A 12,565-nucleotide genomic window follows, 5' to 3' on the forward strand; every position below is an offset into this window, starting at 1 on the left:
GTGGGTGCGGGATATCATCTCCCACGGCTACAGGATAGAATTCTCTTCCAACCCGCCAGACAGATTTTTTTCTGTCGACTCCCCCCTGCTCCAAGGCCGCCGCCTTCTCGCAGGCCAATGGAGTAATTGTACCGGCTCCCGCCCGGGAACGGTTCAGAGGTTTCTACTCAAATCTCTTCCTAGTCCCCAAAAAGGACGGTTCCTTCCGGCCCATCCTGGATCTCAAGCTTCTCAACAAGCATGTTCAGGTGCGGCATTTTCGCATGGAGTCTCTGCGGTCAGTCATTGCCTCAATGACCCAAGGGGATTTCCTGGCATCCATCGACATCAGAGATGCCTATCTCCATGTGCTAATTGCAGTTTCACACCAGCGTTGGCTACGTTTTGCAATCGGAGAGGAACATTTCCAATTCGTGGCTCTTCCCTTCGGGTTAGCCACGGCCCCTCGGGTATTCACCAAGGTCATGGCAGCAGTGGTTGCGGTTCTGCACCTCCAGGGGTTGGCAGTGATTCCTTACCTGGACGACCTTCTAGTCAAGGCTTCATCCAGCGCAGACTGTCAGCGGAGTGTCTCGCTCACTCTCGCCACTCTAGCCCAATTCGGGTGGCTTGTCAATCTGCCCAAATCCACTCTGACTCCGACCCAGAGGCTCACGTACCTAGGGATGCAGTTCGAGACTCTGCCGGCACTTGTGAAGTTGCCCTTAATCAAACAGCAGTCCCTCCAACTGGCAGTGCGCTCTCTGCTGATGCCCCGCCGTTATTCCATCAGGCACCTGATGCAGGTGCTGGGTCAGATGGTGGCGTCAATGGAGGCTGTTCCCTTTGCCCAGTTCCATCTGCGTCCACTGCAGCTGGACATTCTCCGCTGTTGGGACAAGCGGCCTTCCTCCTTGCACAGGTTAGTGGCTCTGTCGCCACAGACCAGGAGCTCTCTTCAGTCGTGGCTTCGGCCCCTCTCTCTGTCTCAGGGACGCTCCTTCCTGGCCCCGTCCTGGGTGATCCTCACCACGGATGCCAGTCTATCCGGCTGGGGAGCGGTATGTCTCCACCACCGAGCACAGGGCACTTGGACTCCGTCCGAGTCAGCCCTCTCGATCAATGTGCTGGAAACCAGAGCCGTGCTCCTGGCTCTCCTAGCTTTTCACCACCTATTGGCGGGCAAGCACATCCGAGTCCAGTCAGACAACGCGACAGCGGTTGCCTACATCAATCACCAAGGCGGGACACGCAGCCGCCTGGCAATGTTGGAGGTACAACGCATCCTTCAATGGGCAGAGGACTCCAAGTCCACCATATCCGCAGTCCACATCCCAGGCGTGGAAAACTGGGAGGCAGATTATCTCAGCCGTCAAACCGTGGACAGTGGCGAGTGGTCCCTGCATCCGGCAGTGTTTCAGTCAATCTGCCGCAAGTGGGGCACTCCAGACGTGGACCTAATGGCATCCCGTCACAACAACAAGGTTCCGGTTTACGTAGCTCGCTCCCACGATCCTCAGGCATTCGCCGCGGATGCTCTGGTTCAAGACTGGTCCCAGTTTTGTCTGTCCTACGTGTTTCCCCCTCTAGCTCTCTTGCCCAGAGTTCTGCGCAAGATCAGAATGGAGGGCCGTCGAGTCATCCTCATTGCTCCGGACTGGCCCAGGCGAGCTTGGTACCCAGACCTGCTCCATCTGTCCGTAGAGGTGCCGTGGCATCTTCCGGACCGTCCAGACCTTCTCTCACAAGGTCCGTTTTTCCGCCAGAATTCTGCGGCTCTCAGATTGACGGCGTGGCTCTTGAGTCCTGGATCTTGACGGCTTCTGGTATTCCTCCGGAAGTCATCTCCACTATGACTCGGGCCCGTAAGTCTTCCTCTGCCAAGATCTATCACAGGACTTGGAAACTTTTCCTGTCCTGGTGTCGCTCTTCCGGCCATCCTCCTTGGCCTTTTTCCTTGCCGACCCTTCTGTCCTTTCTACAGTCCGGTCTGCAGCTGGGACTGTCCCTCAACTCTCTCAAGGGACAAGTCTCGGCTCTGTCAGTGCTGTTCCAGCGGCGTATCGCCCGGCTGGCTCAGGTCCGCACCTTCATGCAGGGCGCGTCTCACATCATTCCACCTTACCGGCGGCCCTTGGATCCCTGGGACCTCCATTTGGTTCTCACGGTTTTGCAGAAACCCCCCTTTGAGCCTCTTAAGGAGGTTTCTTTGTTTCGTCTTTCACAGAAAGTGGTCTTTCTAGTGGCCATAACTTCCCTCAGGAGAGTCTCTGATTTGGCTGCACTCTCTTCGGAGTCACCTTTTTTGGTTTTTCATCAAGACAAGGTGGTTCTCCGTCCGACTCCGGACTTTCTCCCTAAGGTGGTTTCTCCTTTCCACCTTAACCAGGACATTACCCTACTTTCCTTTTGTCCGGCTCCTGTTCATCGCTTTGAAAAAGCGTTGCATACTCTAGATCTGGTGCGTGCTCTCCGGATCTATGTGTCTCGCACCGCTGCACCTCTCTTTTTGTGCTAACCACAGGTCGGCGTAAGGGCCTCTCTGCTTCTAAGCCGACCTTAGCCCGTTGGATTAGGTCGACCATTTCGGATGCCTACCAGTGTTCTCAGGTGCCTCCCCCGCCGGGGATCAAGGCACACTCGACCAGAGCTGTCGGTGCCTCTTGGGCTTTCAGGCACCAGGCTACGGCTCAGCAAGTCTGTCAGGCGGCCACTTGGACTAGCCTGCATACCTCTTCAAAGCACTACCAAGTGCATGCTCATGCTTCGGCAGATGCGAGCTTGGGCAGACGCATCCTTCAGGCGGCTGTCGCCCATTTGTGAAGTTAGGCTCCGCCTACTTCTTAGTTTTTCTGTTTATTCCCACCCATGGACTGCTTTGAGACGTCCCAATGTCTGGGTCTCCCATAGGAGCGATAAAGAAAAAGAGAATTTTGTTTACTTACCGTAAATTCTTTTTCTTATAGTTCCGTATTGGGAGACCCAGCTCCCTCCCTGTTGCCTGTTGGCAGTTTCTTGTTCCGCGTGTTATCACCGGCTGTTGTCGTGGACAGAGTCTCCGGTTATTCCGGTTCTTGCTCTGTTTTTACTTGTGGGTGGCTATTCTCCTTCAGCTTTTGCACTAAACTGGCTAGATCTGGTTCTCCAGGGGGTGTATAAGCTCAGAGGGAGGAGCTACACTTTTGAGTGTAGTACTTTGGGTGTATAGCTTCTGCCTCCGGAGGACACACAATGTCTGGGTCTCCCAATACGGAACTATAAGAAAAAGAATTTACGGTAAGTAAACAAAATTCTGCAATTTTCTGCATTTGGAATTTTTTTGCCGTTGTCCAGTACAACATATGGTAACACTTATGGTTTCATTTAAAAGTACAGCTCGTTCCGCAAGAAATGAGCCCTCACATGACCATATTGACTAAAAAATAAAAAAGTTACGTCTCTCCAGAAAAAGAATGGCGAAAAAAAAAACGGAAAGCGAAAAATCGGCCGGTCGTGAAGGGGTTAAATATCAGTCAATGTCTTACATTATTTTTTGCACCAAAAATGTGCTAGGGTTTATTTTCGGGTAGGGCTTATTTTTGGGGAAATAGGAGTTGGGAGTAGGTTTACACCCCCAAAAAAGGCAGCCTCCCCCCAGCAGAATTGTACTTACCAGATCCTGCACATCTGCATCGCTCCCAGGACCTCCTGCAATTCACAACGGGCGCTCCCAGCAGGTCCTTGTGTGTTCCACAGCAGTCCTTCCTTGCTTCATGCCGGCATTTTGTCTTTCATTTTTAAAGTTATACTGAGCTTACAACCATTCCTTAACCCCTTCACGACCTTGGACGGATCTATCCGTCATAGATCGTGTCCCGTTAAGCCCCGCCCCCTGCTGCGGGCAGGCGGCGTGGATCGGCACACATATCAGCTGTTTTCAACAGCTGACATGTGTGCCTGCTAGCCGCGGGTGGAATCGCTTCCACCCGCGGCCATTAACCCCTTAAATCTTGCTGCCAAAGTCTGGCAGCAAGATTTAAATGCGCGCGGCCATGTTTGTTACTTACCGCCGCCCCCACCGGAAGTCACGTGTGTTATCACGTGACTATCGGTGGTTGCCATCGTAGCACAGGGTCATGTGATGACGCCTGCTGCTATGATCTTTCACTTTCATTTTCCCTCGGCCGAGAGCAGAGGGAAAACCAAAGTGAGTGAATCTGCTGATTACAGCGGTATTGCTGTGATCAGCAGATAGCGATCAGCGATCGGATTGCTGATTGCTATAGCCCCCTAGGGGGACTAGTAAAATAAAAAAAAAAAGTAAAAAAAAAAGTTTTAAAAAATAAAAAAAAAAACAAAAAACCTAAAAGTTCAAATCACCCCCCTTTCCCCCCATTGAAAATTAAAGGGTTAAAAAATAAATAAATATACACATATTTGGTATCGCCGCGTTCAGAAATGCCCGATCTATCAAAATATAAAATCAATTATTCTGATTGGTAAACGGCGTAGTGGCAAAAAAATTCCAAACGCCAAAATTACGTTTTTTGGTCGCCGCAAGTTTTGCGCAAAATGCAATAACAGGCGATCAAAACGTAGCATCTGTGCAAAAATGGTACCATTATAAACGTCAGCTCGAGACGCAAAAAATAAGCCATCACTGAGCCATTGATCCCAAAAAATAAGAACTCTACGTGTTTCGGAAAATGGCGCAAAACGTGCGCCACTTTTATTGGACAAACTTGTGAATTTTTTTTAACCCCTTAGATACAAGTAAACCTATACATGTTTGGTGTCTACAAACTCGCACCGACCTGAGGCATCACACCCAGACATCAGTTTTACCATATAGTGAACACCGTGAATAAAATATCCCAAAAACTATTGTACGATCCCACTTTTTTTGCAATTTTTCCGCACTTGGAATTTTTTTGCCGTTTTCCAGTACACTATATGGTAAAACTTATGATTTCATTTAAAAGTACAACTCGTCCCGCAAAAAACAAGCCCTCATATGGCAAGATTGACGGAATAATAAAAAAGTTACGGCTCTTGGAAGAAAAGGAGCAAAAAACAAAAACGCAAAAACGGAAAGTGCCCGGGGGCTGAAGGGGTTAAAGTTGAGATGGTTTACAAAAGATTAGGGATCATTGTGTTACTTGCTCTGTACTGTTTTGCTGTACTGCCTTACTACTAATGTGTTAGTAAATAGTTTATAATATACTGTCCTTATGTTGTCATAGGCTCTATTTTGTGTGAAATACTAAAAAAAAGTATTCCTTTATTCCCAATATATTGGCTTCACTTCAGATGTCAGTGGATTAGTAATAAAGAGCAGAAGAATCTTAAAGGGAATCTGTCACCAGCTTTTTGCAATGTAATACGAGGGCACCATGATATGGGGCAGGGATGCTGATTCCAGTGATGTCACTTACTTGGCTGATTGAGTTTTGATAAATTCTTTTTTTTTTCTCTTCTCTAGATAGATTGACCAATTGTCTGAATGCTGAGCTCTGTATAGCCCCGGCCACATCACGTATTGACTGCTTTATGTGTACACTGTGCAATGGCAGAAATCAGTGATGTTATACAGAGCTGATGAGTGTGGAGGACTATGTGGCTGCAGGTTTAAGCTGGGGTCACACATAGCGACGCAGCAGCGATCACGACGGGCAACCTGACCTTATCAGGATCGCTGCTGCGTCGTTACATGGTCGCTGGTGAGCTGTCAAACAGGCAGATCTCACCAGTGACCAGCCACCAGCGACGCGTGGAAGCGCTTGGTAACTAAGATAAATATCGGGTAACCAAGGAAAGCACTTCTCTTGGTTACCTGATATTTACCTTAATTACTAGCATCTGCCGCTCTCACGCTGCCAGTGCCGGCTCCCTGCTCTCCTAGCCAGAGTGCACATCAGGTTAATTACCCGATGTGTACTCCGGCTACGCGTGCAGAGAGCAGGGAGCCGGCACTGGCAGCGTGAGAGCGGCGGACGCTAGTAATTAAGGTAAATATCGGGTAACCAAGGAAAGGGCTTCCCTTGGTTACCCGATATTTACCTTGGTTACAGCTTACCGCAGGCTGCCAGAAGCCGGCTCCCTGCTCGCTTCAGTTCGTCGCTCTCTCGCTGTCACACACAGCGATGTGTGCTTCACAGCGGGAGAGCGACGAGCAAAAAATGAAGCTGGACATTCAGCAACGAGCGGCGACCTCACAGCAGGGGCCAGCTCGTTGCTGGATGTCACACAGCGACAGCGACGGGACGTCGCTGCTACGTCACAGAAAATGGTGACTTAGCAGCAATGTCGTTGTGTGACACCACCTTTAGTCCTCTAGTGATAATCTGCTGTTGAAAAAACTGATTTAATTCAAACTACAGCAAGCAGCCCAGTAAGTGGTACACTCTGCATCTCTCAGTTTGGGTGGCAATACTTGGTGTCAGATTCCCTTGAAAGGGTCAACATCCACATCGATTGTCATGGAGTTTGTTGACATTTTTTGTAGCAGTATGTATTTATTATTTTAGTGGATTATTTATTTATTTATTTTTAACACTTTAATGGCTGTGTACCTGCTTTTGATGCAGTCTCACACACTGAGCCCGCATCTTTCTCTGCAGGCTGATTTCATCAGCAAAATATAAAAACACGAGTTCAAATCACCCCCCTTTTCACCCATTAAAAGTAAAACATATAAAAAAAACACCTGTTTGGTATTGTCGCATTCATAAATTTCTGATCTATCAGAATATGAAGTACCGTATTTTTCGGACTATAAGACGCACCTGACCATAAGACGCACCCTGGTTTTAGAGGAGGAAAATAGGAAAATAAAATTTTAACCAAAAAATATGGTCATGACACTGTTATGGGGCGAGGATCTGCTGCTGACACTGTTATGGGGGTAATGTCCCCAAATTCTCTACTAAGGTACCCCATTCTGATAAGGATCCTCCTGCCTTGTATATGATCCTGCTCATATACCCCCCATCCTGCTAATAATATACCCCCCATCCATCCTGCTCATGATATGCCCCCATCCATCCTGCTCATGATATGCCCCCATCCATCCTGCTCATGATATGCCCCCATCCATCCTGCTCATGATATACCCCCATCCATCCTGCTCAAGATATGCCCCCATCCATCCTGCTCATGAAATGCCCCCATCCATCCTGCTCATGATATGCCCCCATCCATCCTGCTCAAGATATGCCCCCATCCATCCTGCTCATGAAATGCCCCCATCCATCCTGCTCATGAAATGCCCCCATCCATCCTGCTCATGAAATGCCCCCATCCATCCTGCTCATGAAATGCCCCCATCCATCCTGCTCATGAAATGCCCCCATCCATCCTGCTCATGATATGCCCCCATACATCCTGCTCATGATATGCCCCCATCCATCCTGCTCATGAAATGCCCCCATCCATCCTGCTCATGAAATGCCCCCATACATCCTGCTCATGAAATGCCCCCATACATCCTGCTCATGATATGCCCCCATACATCCTGCTCATGATATGCCCCCATCCATCCTGCTCATGAAATGCCCCCATCCATCCTGCTCATGAAATGCCCCCATCCATCCTGCTCATGAAATGCCCCCATCCATCCTGCTCATGAAATGCCCCCATCCTGGTAAATGGCGTGTATCCTGTGGCACAGGAAAAAAAAATAAACGTTTATACTTACCCTTCCTCACTCCCTGAAGCACCGATCTCTGTCTCAGCTGCAGCGCCGCTGTGTGGAGCCGTCACTGGTGTCTGCAGCATCGCGTCTTCCTGTCTGTGCCGGTGGTAAGCTGATCGATTCTGGTGGATACTAGCGGCGCGCACAGCGATGACGTCATCGCGGTGCGCGCCGCTAGTGTCCAGATCAGCTGACCGCCGGCACAGACAGGAAGACGCGATGCTGCAGGGGGGCGGCTCCACACACGGTGACGGGTGAGTGCACTGATTCACTGCACCCCGCGCTGATAATGATGCACGGGGGGCAGTGAATACAGCCGCACATGATCACTCCAGGCTGTAGTTGCCAGGGGTGATCACGGCCGGCTGCTAATTATGCACGCACCCGCCCCCCCCGCCCATCACCCCGCCCACCTGTCAGCGCCGGTTTCGCTGAGAGATGATGGGCGGGAGGATGGGCGTGCATATGTAATGAGCGGGCCCACGTGGTCACGGCAGGCTGTTACAGCCTGCTCGTGCCGCCGATGACCCGCTGCACCGCGGCACCCTCATTCCCCGCAGCCGTATAGTCAGACCATAAGACGCACCCCCCACTTTCCCCCAACATTTGGGGGGGAAAAAGTGCGTCTTATGGTCCGAAAAATACGGTAAATTAATCTGACCGTTACGGGTTTAGAAAGAAAAATGGCGACAATTAAGTAACATTTTTTTTTCTTCACTTTAAAAATGAAAAGTAAATTATATATGTTTGGTATCTCTGTACTCGTACTGACCAAGGGAATCATATTGCAAGGTCAGTTTTACCATATAGTGAACATGGTACACAAGTCTACACACAAACACACACACACACACACACACACACACACACACACACTGTTTTCCACTTCTTTGTGTCAGATTGAGTGGTGTCATTTACAAGTGCAACTCGTCCCGCAAAAAACACTCTCCTTCTGTTATAAAGATGGAAAAATAAAAACACTGAAGGTGTTAAACTGCAATTTGTTGGATATGGCCTCCGCTGCTAGTAAGCCATTACAGTACCTACTTGTAGAAGGACACACCTATGCTTCTGGTGTACAAACACTAAAAACACAGAGAAAAAAAACATTCAAGTAGAATGAGTTTCCTAGAAGCCTAAAGAAACCTGGCTTATACATTAGAATTTACAAATCTCATTTTTTTTGCTGGTTTCTGTATGTACCATATTGTTTGGACTATAAAAACGTTTGGGAGAAAGTGGGGGGTGCGTCTTATAGTCCGATGGCTGTGGGGAATGAGGGTGCTGCGGTGGAGCGGGTCATCAGAGGCAGGAGCAGGCTGTAGCAGCGCCTACCGTGACCACGTGGGCCTGCTCATTATCTCTTTTCACATGCACTGTATCCTCCCGCCCATCATCTCTCAGCGCTGACAGGTGGACGGGATGATGGGTGGGGGATGCGCACATACTAAACAGACGGCCTGCGTGATCATCCCTGACAACTACAGCCTGCAGTGATCGTGTGGCTATATTCACTGCCGCCCCCCCGCGCATCATCATCAGCGCCGGGGGCAGTGACTAAGTACGGTATACTCATCGGTCACAGATCCCTGCAGCATTGCGATGACCTCCTCTCTGCCTGCCCGCTGATGTGTGTAGTGAGCAGTGCGCACACGGCTCCACACAGGTCAGTAGCGCTGCTGCTGGCACAGACGTGAAGACGAGCAATGCTGCGTGGAGCGAGGAAAAGTGAGTATAAATGTTTATTTTTTTGTGTGCCACAGGATATGGGCCACATATCAGGATGTGGTCATATACCTGGATGGGGGCATATACGGTACCTGGATGTGGGCACATACCAGGATGAGGGACATACAAGGATGGTGATCATATACAAGACAGGAGGATCATTACCGGGATGGGGTACCTTAATAGAGAATTTGGGGACATTACCCCCATAACAGTTTCAGCAGCAGATCCTCGCCCCATAACCATGTGTCATGACCAAATTTTTTGCTTAAAATTTTATTTTCATCCTCTAAAACCAGGGTGCATCTTATGGTCCGGAAAATACGTTATTTTGTGGCAATCCTATGCATTTTCCTTAAGAGTATGTTTACAGAAGGTGGATTTGGTGCAGGCATTATTTATCTGAATAGTGTGATTTCTACAGCAAATACATAATTTCTGATGAATGGATTGGTCACACCTCTGCTGCGGGTGAACATACCCTGAATGTATTTCTTCACGGTTGCCACTAATATTTCTTCACACCTATTAAAGTTTGTATCTTGAATGGTATTGGATCGTCTTTTGATACAATCAGGGATCTTCTATCCTCAGTGATCCTCCTCAGCTTGTTTCCATTTTGATGTCTAAATACTTAATTGAGGCAAACGTTTCACCAGGTAAACAGGAGAGTTGCTTCTGCGAGTCCCATTAAAGATGGAAATTGCGATTAGTACGGTTCTTTGCATGTAAAACGGAAAAAAGATGCGATCAGGAGCAACAGTATCTCCCATTCTATTTTTACTTGGTATAATTCTATGACGCCTCTTACAATGCCTCTGTATGTGCTTCTTTTGTAGATGTCGATAGGAAAGGAGAAGCAAGTTATATTAAGGTGGAGAGCAGCAGCAGGTAAGGGCCTAATAATTTAGCTTTGTACATGCATATTTAACATATAATTTTACTGTCTGTATATTATCCATTGATAAATTATTCACATTTTCATGCTTTTTACAATGTATACCCGGTACCTCTTTAATACATGGTTAACTGCACAATATTTTACCACTGATAAAATGTAATTTCCCTATCGATACTTATCCTCTTCACGACACATGACATACTGGGTACGTCATGGATCATGTCAGGTTAATGCCTTCCTGCTGCTGCCAGCAGCAGGCAGCCATCGCTGCACATGTCAGCTGATTTGAACAGCTGACATGTGTGGCTATCAAGCATGAGTGGATTCGCTACCCACTCGGGCCTGTTAACCCCTGATAGTGCGCTATGAAAATGTCACTTAGCCGGCTCCATTGGAGGTCACGTGATGTGATCACGTTAATCCGATGGTTATCATGGTAGCACAGGGTCATGTGATGACTCCTGTAGCTATCATGAGTCACTTCCTCTTACACCTGGCAGAGGGCTGTTTGTAACAGGAGAGTAAAGGGTACTTTACACGCTGCGACATCGCTAGCGATATCGAGCACGATAGCACCCACCCCCGTCGTTCCAGCGATATGTGGTGATCGCTGCCATAGCGAACATTATCGCTACGGCAGCGTCACACACACATACCTTGTCAGTGACGTTGCTGTGACCGCCGAACAATCCCTCCCTCAACGGGGAGGTGCATTCGGCGTCATAGCGACGTCACTGCGGTATCACTAAGCAGCCGGCCAATAGAAGCGGAGGGGCGGAGATGAGCGGCACGTAACATCCCGCCCACCTCCTTCCGCATTTACGGTGGAGGCAGGTAAGGAGGTGTTCGTTGCTCCTGCGGTGTCACACATAGCGATGTGTGCTGCTGCAGAAACGAGGAACAACATCGCTACGTACGAGACAACGATTTTTGGTGTTTGGACGACCTCTCCAAAACAAACGATTTTTGTCTCTTTTACAATCGTTTTAAGGTCGCTCGTACGTGTTACAAGCTGCGATGCCGCTAACGACGCCGGATGTGCGTCACAAACACCGTGACTCCGACGATAAATCATAGCAATGTCGCAGCGTGTGTATGTATGTATATATGATGTGTGTGTGTATATGTATGTATATATATATATGTATGTATGTATGTATGTATGTATGTATATGTATATTTTAAAAAACCTAAAAGTTCAAATCGCCCCACATTCGCCCCATTATAAAAATTGAAGGGTTAAAAAATAAAAAAAAATATACATTTTTGTATCGCCGCATTCAGAAACATCCGATCTATCAAAATATAAAATCAATTAATCCGATCAGTAAACGGCGTAGCGTAAAAAAAATCCAAACGCCAAAATTACATTTTTTTTTGGTCGCTGCAAATTTTGTGCAAAATGTGATAACATGCGATCAAGACGGTGCTTCTGCGCAAAAATGGTACCGTTAAAAACGGCAGTTCAAGAGGCAAGAAATAAGCCATCACTGAGTCCCAGATCCCAAAAAACGAGAACGCTACGGGTCTCGGAAAATGGCGTAAAAAGTGCACTTTTTTTTGACAAACTTCTTTATTTTGTTTAACCCCTTAGATAAAAGTAAACGTATACATGTTTGGCATCTACAAACTTGTACAGACCTGAGGCATCACAGCGTCACATCTGTTTTATCATATACACGGTATATATACATTTTACTATTTACACGGTGAATAAAATATCCCAAAACCAATCATGCTATCGCACTTTTTTTTTTTGCAATTTTTTTCTGCACTTAGAATTATTTTGCCTTTTTCAAGAGTACACTATATGGTAAAACTCATGGTTTCATTTAAAAGTAGAACTTCTCCTGCAAAAATTAAGCTCTCATATGGCATGATTGACAGAAAAATCAAAAATGTTATGGCTCTCGGACGAAGGGGTGCGAAACCCTCCCCCTTCCCCCCCAGAAAAAAAATCTTTAAAAATCCCTACAAAATTATTTATCTGGTTAAAGGGATTGTCCAGTACTCTAACAACCCTATCAAAAACCATAACCCCTATACTTAGTGCTATGCAGCGCTGTTCCAACGGTGTCAGCATTGATATTTCCGGGGATCGTGTGACATTGTCACATGATCTTTGTGGCAATTGGCAATGGCCTCACTGTCCCCATCTTGTGATGTAATTGACGTCCGGAAGAGGTGACAGAGCAGCCACAGCTTTCTCTTCCTATGGATGTCAATTATGTCCGAAGGAGAGGCGCGTGAAGCCAGCGCCGATTGCCACAGGGATCGCGTGACAT

At 47.8% G+C, this 12,565-nt stretch overlaps 1 protein-coding gene across 1 annotated transcript in view; it reads left to right on the plus strand.

Moving 5' to 3' along the window:
• The window catches only part of ZDBF2 (zinc finger DBF-type containing 2), a 100,486-nt gene that overhangs the window by 34,773 nt on the left and 53,148 nt on the right, over positions 1–12,565 (plus strand). The window contains exon 4 of the mRNA XM_075317710.1: positions 10,219–10,270. Coding sequence (XP_075173825.1) covers positions 10,219–10,270 — 52 coding nt within the window. The remainder of the gene's footprint in view (positions 1–10,218; positions 10,271–12,565) is intronic.

Source organism: Anomaloglossus baeobatrachus, chromosome 7, assembly GCF_048569485.1.
Source record: "Anomaloglossus baeobatrachus isolate aAnoBae1 chromosome 7, aAnoBae1.hap1, whole genome shotgun sequence".
NCBI lineage: Eukaryota > Metazoa > Chordata > Amphibia > Anura > Aromobatidae > Anomaloglossus > Anomaloglossus baeobatrachus.